We start from the raw sequence: 14,126 nt of genomic DNA, 5'->3' as shown, positions 1-14,126 counted from the left end.
TCATTGAAGAGATGCTGCAGCCCTTGGATTATCTTGTATAGACCTTATTGCCCTCTACAACTGTCTGAAGGGAAGTTGTGGTGAGGTGAGGGTCAGCCTGTTCTCCTGTGTAACAAGCAATAGAACTAGAGAATGGCCTCAAGTTGCACCGTGGGAGGTTCAGGTTGGATATTAGGAAATATTTCTTATATGAAAGAGTGGTCAGGTGCTGGAACAGGCTGCCCAGGGAGGTGGTGCAGTCACTGTTCCTGGAGGTGTTCAAGAAATGTGTAAATACAGTACTTTCAGACTTTACAGGTGTGGTGGTTATGGGTTGATGGTTAGACTAGATGATCTTAGTGATCATTTCCAACCTTTATGATTCTACAGTTCTCTGGGTGTGTGAAGCTTGTGCCAGTAGTACGAGCTCACAAAGCCTAGAGAGCCATTTTCGCAGCAACATTAGATTCAGTTGTAGAATTAACAGAACATCCTGGGTTGGATGGGGTTTTAAAGCCCATCCAGTTCCAACCCCAATCATTATTTGTTACTATACATGGGGAACAGCACTCACAGACCTGGTCTTGAGTGGTCTTTGAAGTGCAGGTGTAAAATAATCAAAAACTTTTTCTCCTGCAACTAAGTGTGGAGAGAGGAGGCCTGACAATGGAGTTTTTCCTTACTTTTGTTTTCTGTATGAAACATATGTAGCTTGTTTTGTTTTGTTTTCTTCTTTTTTTCTGCTGGAACAGGTGGCTCACGTTCATGAGCATCAGTAACTGCTTAATGACAGATAGCTCAGTAACCGCTCTAAGAGAAACACAGGAATAGCATAGATCCCTTTTCATATATGAAATTCATGCAGTTAAGAATAAAGTTTATCCTTCAGTAGTTTGGTGGCCAAGGAGTTGCTGTGGAAGCTCTTCTGGTTACATAGGTCTCAGATTATCAACATTTTGCCAGGAATTTGGAAAGTCCTGTTTTCAGGTTGCTTTAGTGACTAGGATACAATCCTTGGATTTTCTTGGTGACTTCCTTAATATTTAATTCAGGAAAAGGTGGCATAGAGTTTTTGATCGGGATCTCGATATGTAGAGTTGAGAAGCAGTGCCTGTGTTGTTTGGGAAGGGATGCTGCTAATGGGCTGTGCCCCTGCTCTTCAGCACATACTGTGCTTTGTGTCTACAGGGCAGAAGGAGGGCATAATCTGCAATACACACCCCTCAGATTTAGGTGAATCCTTGTTCCACAGCTGATGCTACCATACCATACTTAACGGGGCATGATTTTGCATTTCTGTATCTCATTGACAACTTTTCTGCCCCAGCTGTCCTTGTTTGTCACTATCATTGGTTTTTGTCTTGTCCTTCAGTTTGTGACCTCTTTAAATGGAGAAAATGTTATGTTCTGTATGCTGGTGGATCACCAGCACATAAGCTTAACTCTAAATGTTAGGGAATAAATCTATTGTTGCTTTAATATTTATTTGTTATGCATAGTTCTTTATTGTCTACAGGGGGAACAAGCAGCCACTCCGAACAGTTTGTTTCTTCTTATTAGCCTTTGGCATAAATGTAGGTGTCAGACCACAACCACATAGTGATTTATGCCTCCCTACATTAGGCTGGAGCTAGCATGTAACCAGATTCTCCTTTTGCTTATCATCCCAATAGCCCAGATTGGCTCTATACAGTTGATTTTACACAAGTAGCATAGCTTTGCATGCCACAGCAACATAATATGCACTTTTGCTGCCAGTTTTTCCCCTTGGGCCAGATTTGGACTATCTGCACCGGTCACAAGAGAAGCTTTCAAAGTGTGTTGTCTGTCATAATGAGCTGTCCTGGGATGAACTGCAATTCTGACACAAGGCTTCTTCCACTACAGTAATCGCATTGTGGAGCTGTCCCAAGAGAATATTACTGGATGCCTAGTTGTGTGTATATTCTCTGTTGCTAGAGGAGATACTGATTTTTCATTTCTTAAGCTGTAGTTTAATACACATATTACACTGTGTGGGAGATGCAGGACTAGAATAGTCATCTAATTCCTGCATGATAGAGTCAGCTGAGAACTCTTTGTTTTATGTGAATTTGTAGGATTCCCTTTCTGCTTCTTCATGTCTCATTTTCAGCGTGTTTACACTGAGAATAATTTCCTAGTGTTTATCTGCACTGAATTTCACATGCCGTTACTGTTATCCAGAGTGAACTTTACATGACATATGAAGACTTGTCTTGCTTTATACTCGGTCATAACTGTCTTTTTTGCTTCCAACTGCATTTACTTAGAACGGATCAAAACGATAAGTTATTAAATGTAGAAGGACTCTCTTTTTATGTTATTTCACATAAAGTGTTGAAGTATTTTGCTGATCTGTTGTCAAGGAAGAAGAATAGTATTCTTAAAAGAGATTTATGTAATTATTTATTTGCTGAGAAGTAGATAAATTTATGCTTTTATACTGCTTATGTATAATGTCACATAGTTGTTCATACTGAAAACTCACACCCAGTGTGTTATTTATATTACAGATGGGCTGGAAAATATGCAGCAGGAGAAGAAAATCGTTAAAGGAAATAAAAAAAGGACACAAGAGGGAAAAAAGCCATGTCCTCCTGCTGATTCAGTTGATTCTCTGATGGCAGAGATGCCATTTGCCGACATAGATATTGAAGATGAATTTGCTAGTAAGTGTATTTAAATGGAAATAGTGTAAAAGCATAGACATACTCTGCACACAGTTCCTGATTCTGTCTGTGGGAATGCACAGGTAGGCTGGACACGTGGAGAACGGTCTCCCTGCAAACAGAACGAAGTCCAGAGGTTTATTAGTCCTCAGTCCTGCAGGTACTTGAGCATGTTCAAAATTTGTTTTGTGATTCATTAAAGCAATGAACCACTGCATAATGATGTCTCATATACATCTATTCACATTACTATATATGAGCTGCTGAAGTGATGGTTTTTATGAGCTGTCTTCCAGATGTGTATTCCCAGAATGTGGCTAGAAGTGCACTTGTTACTGTTATTGAACAATGGAGAGGGGCTGCAAACAAAATAAGCTGGGAGAAGGGTAATTTGTGGTATGCACAAGAACTGAGGATGTGCACCTTTTTTCTTTTTTTCTTTTTTTCTTCATCTTCTTAAATGTTGGAAGGGGTCTTTGAGAAAGTAAAAGATAAGAGACTTGACTTAAATTTTCATCTGTCTGGGTTTGGTCCATGAACTGTAGGTTGACCACTCCAAGTCTACCGCAACCTTCTCCTTCAACATCATCTTGTTTTATATTGTAAAATGCAGAATTTGGGGAATTGCTCTGACAGTTGCAGGCCTAGTCCACTGTAGCAAGTTGGCTAAATGAAACACAGCAGTAGTTTGGAAGCCATGCATGTATGTTAACAGCTTATAAACCCCGCCTGGACTGTTAGGTCAACTGTGGTACTCCACTTGTGTGGCTATGTTAATGGAGGCTGGAGTAGGATCCCAGTCAGACAGTTCAGTACATGGGCAGATCAGATGCCTGGGAAGATGTGGTCCAATCAGCTGACTGAAGTGATATTAAGGATTATTGGGTATGCTATTAAGTGTATCTTTGTTCTGATTTGTCTATATGCTGAAAGTATTTTCTTTTTTCTTTGCAGAGCATACAACCTCTGAAATAAATACAGAAAAGAAAAGGAAGAGGACGACTGGAAAGGAAATTCCAGAAGGCAGTGAGAGAAAGAAGAAAAAGAAAAAGCAGTATCAGCCAAATTATTTCATTTCTCTTCCAATTACTAATCCAGAGGTGATATTCTTTATTACAGTAATTTGGTATAACTAGAATTACTTCAACAGCTGCATGTGTTTATAAGAGCAGTGTTTGAGCTTGAGCAAGCTCATTTTTTCAGGTATTTTTAGAAGAACATTAGCAGCCTATACTATCAGTTAACTTTTTTAACTAACATCTTTGTGAATAAAATTACTCATCTAGGAAAGACTAGAGAAAGGTTACCTTTTTATTCTCTCTTACGGAATTCATATTATTTTGATTGAAACTGCCTTGATTTCTCCCTCTGCACTGTTTCAGTGTTGCTTATTTTGTCATTCACGTGGAATAAGGAAGAGAGACATTCCATTTAATAGGAAAATGAGAGAGCAGTATTTCTAGCTCTCCCTATATGCAGGATTTTAAATTTGGATCTGTTGCTGTTTTAACTTTACATTTTGAAGTTTTAAAAGCTTCCCATAAAATCGATCACCTTGTTTAAAATTCAAACAAGCTACATTAGTGAGATGCTGTTGAAATGGATTCAAGAAGTGCAGGAAAGTCTTCAAAACTTGTTCTCCTGCAATTAGCACGTTTAACCTAACAGTAATGTAGCTCTCAGGTGAATTTTAACTCATTCTGTGCCTGTACTATCTGTTTTCAGTGAAAGTCAAAAATGGGGAGAATCTGCAATGAAAATAACATAAGCTAGTTTTGGAAATTGCAGTGCTGTCTTTGATTCTTCAGAAAATGTTACATGAAGAAGAGATGGCAGAAACTCTCCCTTTTCAGGATAGTTTTAGGATAGCCTGACACAACTATCGGTGATCTTGTATGCCATCCTGCTCTGAAATATCTTTTCTTCCTGTCTCTTCCATGATTTAACAATAGCAATTAATGTAGGAGTTATATAATCTGATAGTTGAGAATTACTGCTCACAGTTGTTACGTTGAATTGCTGACAGAATGGAAAAACCTTAACTGGACGTGCTTCTTTCTTAGTGTGCTGTGTATTTGATCTTCTTTCATTTACGGAGGTAATGGGACAAATACATTAAATCTCAGAGCATTTAGGAATTCCAAGACTCTGCTAGAAAGTTTTGTTAACACTTGCCTCAGATGTAGAGTTGTTATCAAAGTAGCAAATACATGTTGGAATTTGTTTAGGCAACAGTAGCCAAAATTCAGGCTTAAGACATCTGGTTTCTTGATAGCTGGCGGGGATCTGGTAATTACTGGTAGTATTTCAGTTAGCAATCAGAGATCTTCTTTTTGTGAGGATCTAATCTTATTCCAGTGTAGTGTTTTAGGCATAATTGCTCTTTCTTCATATTTTATATAGTATTTTGAGCTTCACACAAAGAACCATTTTGTAGTAAGGGACGTTTCTGAAACACTTAATGAACTGTTCCTCTCGAAAGTTAAACATTTTTCTTGCTTTCATTTTAATTATGTTTTAAATCGTCAGAAGTAAAATGCGGCGTTCCATTCATTTTGGATTTATATTGAATTCGTATTTTTAATTCTGCAAAAAATGGCTAAATAGATGATTATTGTACCATTTTCTGATAAAACTTATCTTTCACCTGATATGTTAGCACTGGCTAGATTAATCCCCGAGGGTCTTTCAGTCTTGATTATAATTGCAATAAGCTGTTAAATTTTTAAAGCTCCTTCCCAATAGTTTTGTATTCTCTTTGAGTTTACTCAGATCAGCCAGCACAGCTTTGTTGCAGGATAAAAATTCCTTCTGCAAGAATGATTTCTACATAAACATTTGACTTTAGTTTGTGTGCTTTCTTGTTCAGTTGCATTATGGGATGCAGTAACCGTAATGGCTAACTGTTGTTTCTATGCCTCTGTCTTCCCAGATTGCTGGCAACATTCGGGCTGTCCAAGATGCAATAATACAGAAGGATGATAGGCTTTCCAAAGCAATGGTTCACTGCGGTTCGTTGCACGTCACAATGTTAGTGATGCATTTATCCAGCAAAGAAGAAATTAGCATGTAGGTATTTTGGAAAGATAGTTTCATTGGTGGAGTTTGCAAGACTAGAAGGAGTAACTGATGCTTTGTGTTAGCCCTAGTTTACTGGGGTTATTGAATATTTAATTCATGTTGCTCTTAATTTGCTAATCTTAATCTTAGCTATTTGCATACTATGGTATGTGATGAGCTCTGCCCAAAGCACATCTTTTCCTTGCATTTTTCACAGCGTGTGCTGAACTTACATGCAAAAATCTCATGTTTGCTAAAGTAGTTATTTCAAAACCATGTTTTGGTTGTAGGGGATATTGAACAGATTAACAGAGGGTCTTTCAGATTTTCATAGCTCAGGAAATATTTTAGGCTAAGTTAGTAATAGTCTATGAAAGTCTGTGATGAAATAAGCCTTAGCTGCAATGTACTGTCTCATGCAGTTAATTTTTTATGCCTCTAAATGCCTCCAAAATATATTCATGCTAAAAGAGAGGTGTTTATACTGCCTTATAATGCTTCAGGGAAATAGCTGAGTGTTTAATCATGTAGAAGGCATAAAGTTGTAGAAAAGCATGTGTATTATACAGTGACATATGTAAGTTTTATATGTGACTTTGCTATATAAAAATGCAATTTTTTTGTTTGGTGGCATTTGCTCTTTGTCACATATTGTATAGCTCTAAGGCAAGCCTACTTCAAGGTACAAGTTCAGTGGTTAGTGTGAAGTTCTTAATATGAATAAGACTCAAGTCTATACAGCTGTAATTTACAAATGTTTAGAATAGTAGTTTGCGTGTCTGGCTGTAATTGTGACTTGAAATGAAAACGTGTTTCACAGTCCTGCTTTGCATGGACTTTCTTGTCAGTTTCTACATAGACGTGGTGCCTAGTAGCTTACGTATGTATACTGTCTCTTTGTATGCACACTGTAATTGCAAAAATAAAATTGACAACTGATGTGAATTAAAATGCTGACAGATAGCCTGCTGGTATTGTACAAACATCTGGGAATCCTTCAGTGTTTACACGAGCAATTCACAAAATTGATATGAATCAAAATTAATTACATTCTTGTAATTCTGTTAAAGAAAAGCCCCACTTTTTCTATCTCCCCAAGAGGAGGTCTTTCAGGGGGCTTCCATCATCTGTATATCTCAGTGGTCTTAAAAGCCATGTAGTCTGTACCCTGAATTATCTAGATCAATAATAAATAAGTGCAGTGAGACATTGCTCGAGTTCTGGTAACACAATTACTAAACAGTGTGTCTATTAAGTGCGTGTGGCAAATCACTTTTATCCCCAAAAGGTTTTGCTTTCAAAATACAGATGGCTCATAAGAAAGAATTCAAGGTAGAAAGTGACAGCAAGTAGTGGAAGGTATTTCGGCTGAAAACATGTAACACTTAGAAATAATGAGATACCAGTGTGTCTAAATCAGTTGCCCTGCTTGTTTTTCCACGCTTGTTTCCTTGAGTGCTGTAATACTAAATCCTTGAGGCCTCTATGTGCTTACCTCTCCTCCTGTGAAGTTATGAGTTTGTAACCTTCCTCCTTCAGCACTCTGAAAAGAGAGAGGTAGCTAACCAGGAGCAGAAAGGAAAGCAAAGTATCCTAGATGTGCTGTTCCTTTTGTCTCCTGGAGCAGACGCGCCTGCTCTGGTTGACCAGGGAACTGTGGTAGCACCTAAGAATTGGTGAAAGCAGTGAGAAAAAGGTTATTATTGAAGGCATTTAACTATGAACTTTTTAAAAAGGGAGTGTGAAATGTTATCTCAAAGGCAAATATGCCTTGTCCTTAATAATTATTTTTTTTTGCAGTCCTAAACAGTATATCAAAATAAATATTGCCAAATTCAGTATCCTTAGCCACACCTTGAGCTCCTCTCAGCTCTTGCTGTCTGATGGCCACCTGGGCACTTGCTTATGGAGTTCTTTTCTGCCTCTCCCAGCAGAACTCCACAGTCCAGGAACAAAGGATCTGTCCTGTAGTCAGCAGCTTCCCCAGTGATTCTCCCCTTTCCTGGCCAGGTGCTTCATGCAGCTATCTAGCTCAGCTGTCCTCAGGTATTCTAGGTTGCATTTTCTATTATGTGAGATTCTTATTTTTTCTTGTAACTGATGTTTTCTTTTGAATAATCTTTGAGGACTTGAAGACCGAAAAGTTGCATTTTCCTTTCATCACCAATTTTTGATACCATGTTAATGGAAAGAAATCAAGATCCAGAGTGGCAAAAGAACCTGTGTGTAATGTTGAGTGACAGTAATACCTTGAACTGCTGATCTAGTGATCTAGGCAGCCGAGAGTTCACAGATCCATCAGTTTGGATCCATTACGTTATGTAGATATCTACACTATCATATTGTGCCTCTGCCTATACAGAAATGAAATGCGTTGAATGCTATTTGGAGTCCAAACGTGATAAGACTGTTCTAAACATAATATTCAATTGAGCATGACATGGAAATGGAAGATCTGTATTTTAAGCTTCACTTTGTATGGGAATCCAGACCTGCAATTTGCATAGGAGCTTTCTAACAGATAGGCTGCAATCTGGCTTTCATAAATGCACTTTACATCTAAGACTGCATAAAACCAAGAATGTGAGATTTAAAATAATGTAAAGAAAGCAAGCAAGAGTTTTGACAGCACTCCCTATTACATGACAAAAAAAAATCCTTGATTGAAATCAAGCAACTTTCTTAACCTGGCCTTGGTTTCAATTAACTGCATGGTTCTCATCAATACTGCATCTTATTAAGCACACTGGAAAAGTGTGTAGAGATGTTTGTATATGTCTGTACAGGCATAAGAAATACAAACGTCAGAAATCATGCTGATGCCTTTCATCCACTTGCTGTAAAAAGAGTAAAATAAACTCTTGAGAGTTTTTATCCCATTACTGCCATCTAGTGTTTATAAAGCCAACATTGGTTTGGTGAAAACTTCCAATCCTAGAACTAAAGAACTTCTGTCTTTTAGAGTAAGCATTGATTTTGGTGGTACTTATTTTCCTGTCAGTTCTAATGAGCTTAATAGTAATTTCCATATAATTTTATCATTATATTACATATAAAATGTCACTAACATCTGTTTATAATTTTAAGTAACATTCTGTAGCAAGTTTGAAGGAAGCAGAATCTTAGAGTGATCCACTCACATAGCAAGGCATGAACAAAAGTAAATTACTTCAAGAACAGAAAACCAAATGCTTCTGAATAAGCATCTTAAATGTGATGCACAGATAATAGAGACAGTATCATCTTAGTATCTAGCCATTCAGTTGAATTCTTTTCAGTAATTACTCCTGTGGCTGTCTGCCTTACTGTTTCTACAGTTTTCCAGCAGGGTGTGTGAACCAGTTTGCCATTACAAAACAGTGAGAATGCTGACTGCACTGACAGCAAGTAGCACAAAAGTACCTGAGTAAATAGTAAATTAATACTAAAAATGTTTTGAGATTTTTGTACAGAGAGATTAATAATACATAACCAACATTAAAATGTTTGACTATGACATACATATTTTCTTTCCCCTTGACAGAGCAGTTGGTGCTCTTGCTGACAGCAAGGATTTTGTAGAAGATCTCCTAAAAGGAAAAACCGTGGATTTGTCTTTTCAAGGAATCGATCATTTCAAAAATGAAGTTGCATTTGTGCAGTTGGCAGAAAATGATCATACAGCTGTACTTTCGGAAATAGCAGGTACAACTTGTGAATATAATGTTAAGTGCTTGAAAGACTTTCTGACAACCTTATGAAGTGAGCCTTACCTAGATTGTAGTGGAGCACAAATATGAGTAAGTTGTGCTAATTTAGTCAACATTAATTTACCTTTAACAACTGCTATACTTACACAATTGACTTCTCAACATATTTGAAAAGGACGTTAATTACAGTGCTGTTAGCATATATAAAAAGCACAGCAGAAGTTTATAGATGGATATAAAGACTCCACCTTGTTCTGGTTCAAATACTGCGTTTGTTTTGCAGCTGATATGCAATTTATCTGACTTGCAAAGTTGTCTTTAGTTTTCATGCTGAACAGAGTACTGAGAATTGGTGGTATTTGTTCCTCTTCTGTGGTCTGGGAGTCTTTAAGTTTTATGTATATACATAAAGTCAAATCGAGACTTTCTCTCCACCTCTGTAGGATACAGGGAAATCGGAACATGGTTGATATGACAGAGGAATCAAATTAGAGTCCATGCTGCTTTAGCCTGAGTTGTTTTTTTTTTTTGGAGCACTTGTGGAACCAGTCTGTGGCTTGTTTGGTGTCAGCTGCCTTCATTTAGCAATTATGAAATTGCTGAAAAATATTGCAGGTGCATGCATTACACGTGTACCTGCATGAGCAATTCAAGAGCGTAACTCTCAGTGAACAGTGGAACTAAGGCCACTGTCTTTGTCAGTCACATAAAATGCATCCAAAATAGAGTTCTAAAGTTAGCAGGAATATACAAATAAAAAGTCATATAACTGTTAGCTGAGAAACAGCAGACAAAACAAGGTAGAGTGGAGATTTTTTTTCTATCTACAAGGCTATACTTAAAACTACGTTCTTTACACATACTAAATAAAAATTCTCAGCAAACATAACTAATTCATCAGTGTCCTTTAAAACAATCCCAGCAATTCCAGCTATTCCCTGAAAAGACTCTTTAAAAGAGTTTCACAGTATTGATGAATTATCTTTTGTGCTTTGAGGAATGTGAGGTCACACCACTTTCTTAATGACGCAACAACCCATACGGGACATTTTGCGGAACAGCAATGACTGCTGCTGTCACAACATCTCTTGAGTAGCCCAGAATGGATAAAAAATAGAGAAAGTCTTTGTTAATACAATGCTTTCTGTAGCAACTCATTAACTTAATTTCTGATGTGCCTTAACAAAACGTTTAGTATTTATGTTTTTTTTTCATCACATCCACAAATAATAAGTTAAAATGCCTGTCCTCAGAAATACGGCTCTTCTTGTGTTCAGTGGCTCACTGACATAAACTCTTATTTGCAAATGATAAAATAGTTCCCTTATCATCATAGAACCGTTGCATCCTGGCACATTTTTGAGTTTGGAATATTTAGAACACAATCTCTTGAATTAAATTTGAGTATATTTCACATATTTTCTGGATTTCTGTTTAATTATATTTTTGCGATCTTGGTTTTATTTTATTCTTATTTAGCTGTACTTTCAAGGTCTGAAATGCAAAAAGAAATCTTGTCACTGCTTATTGACAGAATTTGTGACAGGAACGCTTTTTCTTTGATGTTTTTCTACTTTTTCTTGACTGATAACTTTTGTTTGAGCGTGCCCTATTTTTGGAATATGTTCTTTCCCTCTCTAGTATGGTCACTGTATTCCAGTCATAACTATTTACCTTCAGCTAGTATCGTATCCATTGAAAAGAATGGATGAGTATTTTGCTTATATTAACTTCTGGAACTGATTATAGTACCTTTCGTCACTTTGGTTGTGTTGGATGCTTCATCTAACAAGTTGCACGGTGCAGCTTTCAAAGTGCCTTTTGATGCTCATGTTATCAGCAAAATGAGTTGAATTAAAATGATCACATATTTCATCTATCATTGTTTTCTCTGTGTGGTAGAGATATATTTTGGTGCACTCCTCCACTCAGGTACCATGTAATACTTTCTGGACTATACTTCAAACAGTAAATATATCTTCTTATGCAAAGAAGCATATTAGTAGAAATAAACGGTTGAGTTTTTCTGTAATAAGTTTCATATATACCTTCAAAAATATGCCTAGTATTCCTGCTCTGTGGATAGCATCCTGAGTATACAATTTAGGAAGACAGCTGCAAGAGAAGATATCAGGAACTCTTCACTGGACTTCTGTGAATCAGGATCTGTACATATCTACTGTTGTGAGGTTACATATGTTTGACATAAGTCAACTGTTGAAAATGTATTTTTGCATTTTTGCGAGCTGCATTCTCTCCAAATATAACTCGTCTGTAATATAACTTGAGTCCCTGCTTTTCCCTTGCGTAGAGAAGAGAAGGCACTGGGGAGACTTCATTGTGGCCTTGCAGTATTTGAAGGGAGCATACAAGCAGGAGGGGGAACAACTGTTTACAAGGGTGGATAGCAACAGGACAAAGGGGAAGTTGAGGTTTAGATTAGACAAACAGAAAAACTTTTTCTCTCGGAGAGTAGTCAGGTGCTGGAATGGCCTGCCTAGGGAGGTGGTGGAGTCACTGTCCCTGGCAGTGTTCAAGAGGTGTCTGGATGAGGAGCTATGAGATATGGTTTAGTGGCTTGTGGTAGCAATGGTAATGGGAGGACAGTTGGACTACAAGATTTTGTAGGTCCTTTCCAACCTTGTGATTCTGTGAATGGTTTTAAACTGAGGCAAGGGAGATTTAGGTTAGATTTAGGTTAGATATTAGGAGGTTTTTCACACAGAGGGTGGTGGCACACTGGAACAGGTTGCCCAAGGAGGTTGTGGTTGCCCTATCCCTGGAGGCATTCAAGGCCAGGCTGGATGTGGCTCTGGGCAGCCTGGTCTGGTGGTTGGCAACCCTGCACGTAGCAGGGGGGATTGAAATTAGATGATCATTGTGGTTCTTCTCAACCCAGGCCATTCTATGATTCCTTGGAAATAGTTTTAAAACTGAAGCTTGCAGAAAGAAAAGACTTCCAGTGTTGTTTGAAGAATGTAAATCATTCTATTGTTGTCTGTGGAAGAGCGAACTTCTGTAGCTGGTTTGATTTCTGGCAAGATCTAAGCTTAGTTTCTCACAGAGTTATTGTTGTGCTTCTTCCAAGCTGTATATGGTTTCCACTGCACTCTTAAGATGAATTCTGACTTCACTTGTTATTTTGTATTCTTGAAGATGTTGAAAGAGGAATAGCGGTAACAATAGAAAATGCATTAAGTTCACATTAGCTTCCTGTAAGACACTATTTAGTTCCATAAATAACATGGAAGTTTGATACTGATAACATCTGAATATACTGAAGTACTATAATGAAGTTCCATGCCTAGTAACACTAATGTAAACAGAAGCTTGCTAGACACAAAAGTTCAGGAAAAGCAGACCTAATATCAATCTTCTGTCTGTTGTGATTTCCTACTTATTCCCTAGCACTCCATTAACAGACATTAGGATCATATAATTATCTACTAGAAATAACACTTTGTTTTTAAGTATCAACTGAGGAGCGTGAGAATTATTGAAATCCCTTTTTGTCTAAGCCTTCTTAGAAGTCCTTAGCTAAAAACTAAGTCAGCACAGTCATTTTAAAGACGTTGTCATTTCTTGTACTTCATCATGTCATGGAATATTTGAAGTACTAAGTGAATTTGGAAAAGATAACAAATTTCATTTTGATAATTATATTAGAAACGCTGTTTGAAGCTGATACAAGTGAATGAGTGAATCCTGTTTTGTTTTTGTTTTTTTTAATACCCGTAGGGTTTGTAGTTTTGATTTTATGGATGAATGATGCCAGTTGCATTCTGGTCACCAGAGGGAGCCTGAATTCCATGAACGAGAATTACTGATGTTTTCGCAGTTGACTGTTTCACTTGCTTTTGATCCTTTGTTTTTCAAAGAAATGTTGCATTATTTGATCAAATGTTTTAATGAAATTAGAATGTTTTAGAATTTTTTAATGTAATTAGACTAGGAAAACAAGTAGTATGCCTAACTCCTCTAACTGTAGTTTTCTAAAAATGACATTTAGTTTAATTTCCCTAAGCTAGTTTCAGTAGCAGTCACTACTAGAGAGAGAAATAGAGAGGCAGTCACAGCCTGTTTCTCTAAGCGTATTACAGCTTTACTCAAGCGTAACATGGCATTACAACCATGCCAAAGCAGTCTAGCTCCCTGTTGTGCTGTGGGATTCTGCAATCACACAGTGAATTCAGCTGTGATTAAACTAACCTTTTTTTCCTTTGCCAGGTAATTTTAATCTTTACCATTTTCCAGTGTAGTTTACTGAAATGCTACATGACTGTCAGCACAAAGGACAGGAGTGGTGGCTGACCTGGGGCTAGAGAGCAGGAGCCTCTTCAAAGATTATGTAATCACGCATTTGTCATCTGTCTTAGGGTGAGTTATGTTGCCTTGACTTCAGAGAGCCTAAAGAAATACTTCAATTCAGTTAATTTAGTTCACTTAGCTTCCAGATGGCTGAAGCTAAGATAAATACATTTTGTCTCTTGTCAGTTATTTTTAAATCACGTTGTATGATGTAAAAATCATTAACTCAAAACTGTTGTAGTTTTTCATTAAAATAACTGATTTGTAAATGTGAACAAAAAGCTGTTAGTCCAAATCCCTAAGAACTCTATTCAAGATATACTGCTGTGGTAGGTTAGGCTTTTCTTCCAGTCTCTGTAGCTATGTTAGTTATTGTTCCTATTAATGTATGTACTTCAGA

The 14,126-nt window shown here is 37.3% G+C and overlaps 1 protein-coding gene across 2 annotated transcripts in view; it reads left to right on the top strand.

Annotated features, from left to right (window-relative positions):
• Positions 1 to 14,126, top strand: part of AKAP7 (A-kinase anchoring protein 7) — a 73,095-nt gene that overhangs the window by 1,613 nt on the left and 57,356 nt on the right. For both annotated transcript variants that reach the window (XM_004940220.5, XM_040697453.2), the window contains exons 2-5: positions 2,514 to 2,669; positions 3,624 to 3,769; positions 5,602 to 5,738; positions 9,253 to 9,413. In XM_004940220.5, the coding sequence (XP_004940277.5) occupies positions 2,514 to 2,669; positions 3,624 to 3,769; positions 5,602 to 5,738; positions 9,253 to 9,413 (600 nt within the window). The remainder of the gene's footprint in view (positions 1 to 2,513; positions 2,670 to 3,623; positions 3,770 to 5,601; positions 5,739 to 9,252; positions 9,414 to 14,126) is intronic.

The sequence above is a fragment of the Gallus gallus genome, chromosome 3 (genome assembly GCF_016699485.2).
Source record: "Gallus gallus isolate bGalGal1 chromosome 3, bGalGal1.mat.broiler.GRCg7b, whole genome shotgun sequence".
NCBI lineage: Eukaryota > Metazoa > Chordata > Aves > Galliformes > Phasianidae > Gallus > Gallus gallus.
Note: the sequence above shows the minus strand (reverse complement) of the source record. Positions and strands in the feature narration are given on the sequence as shown.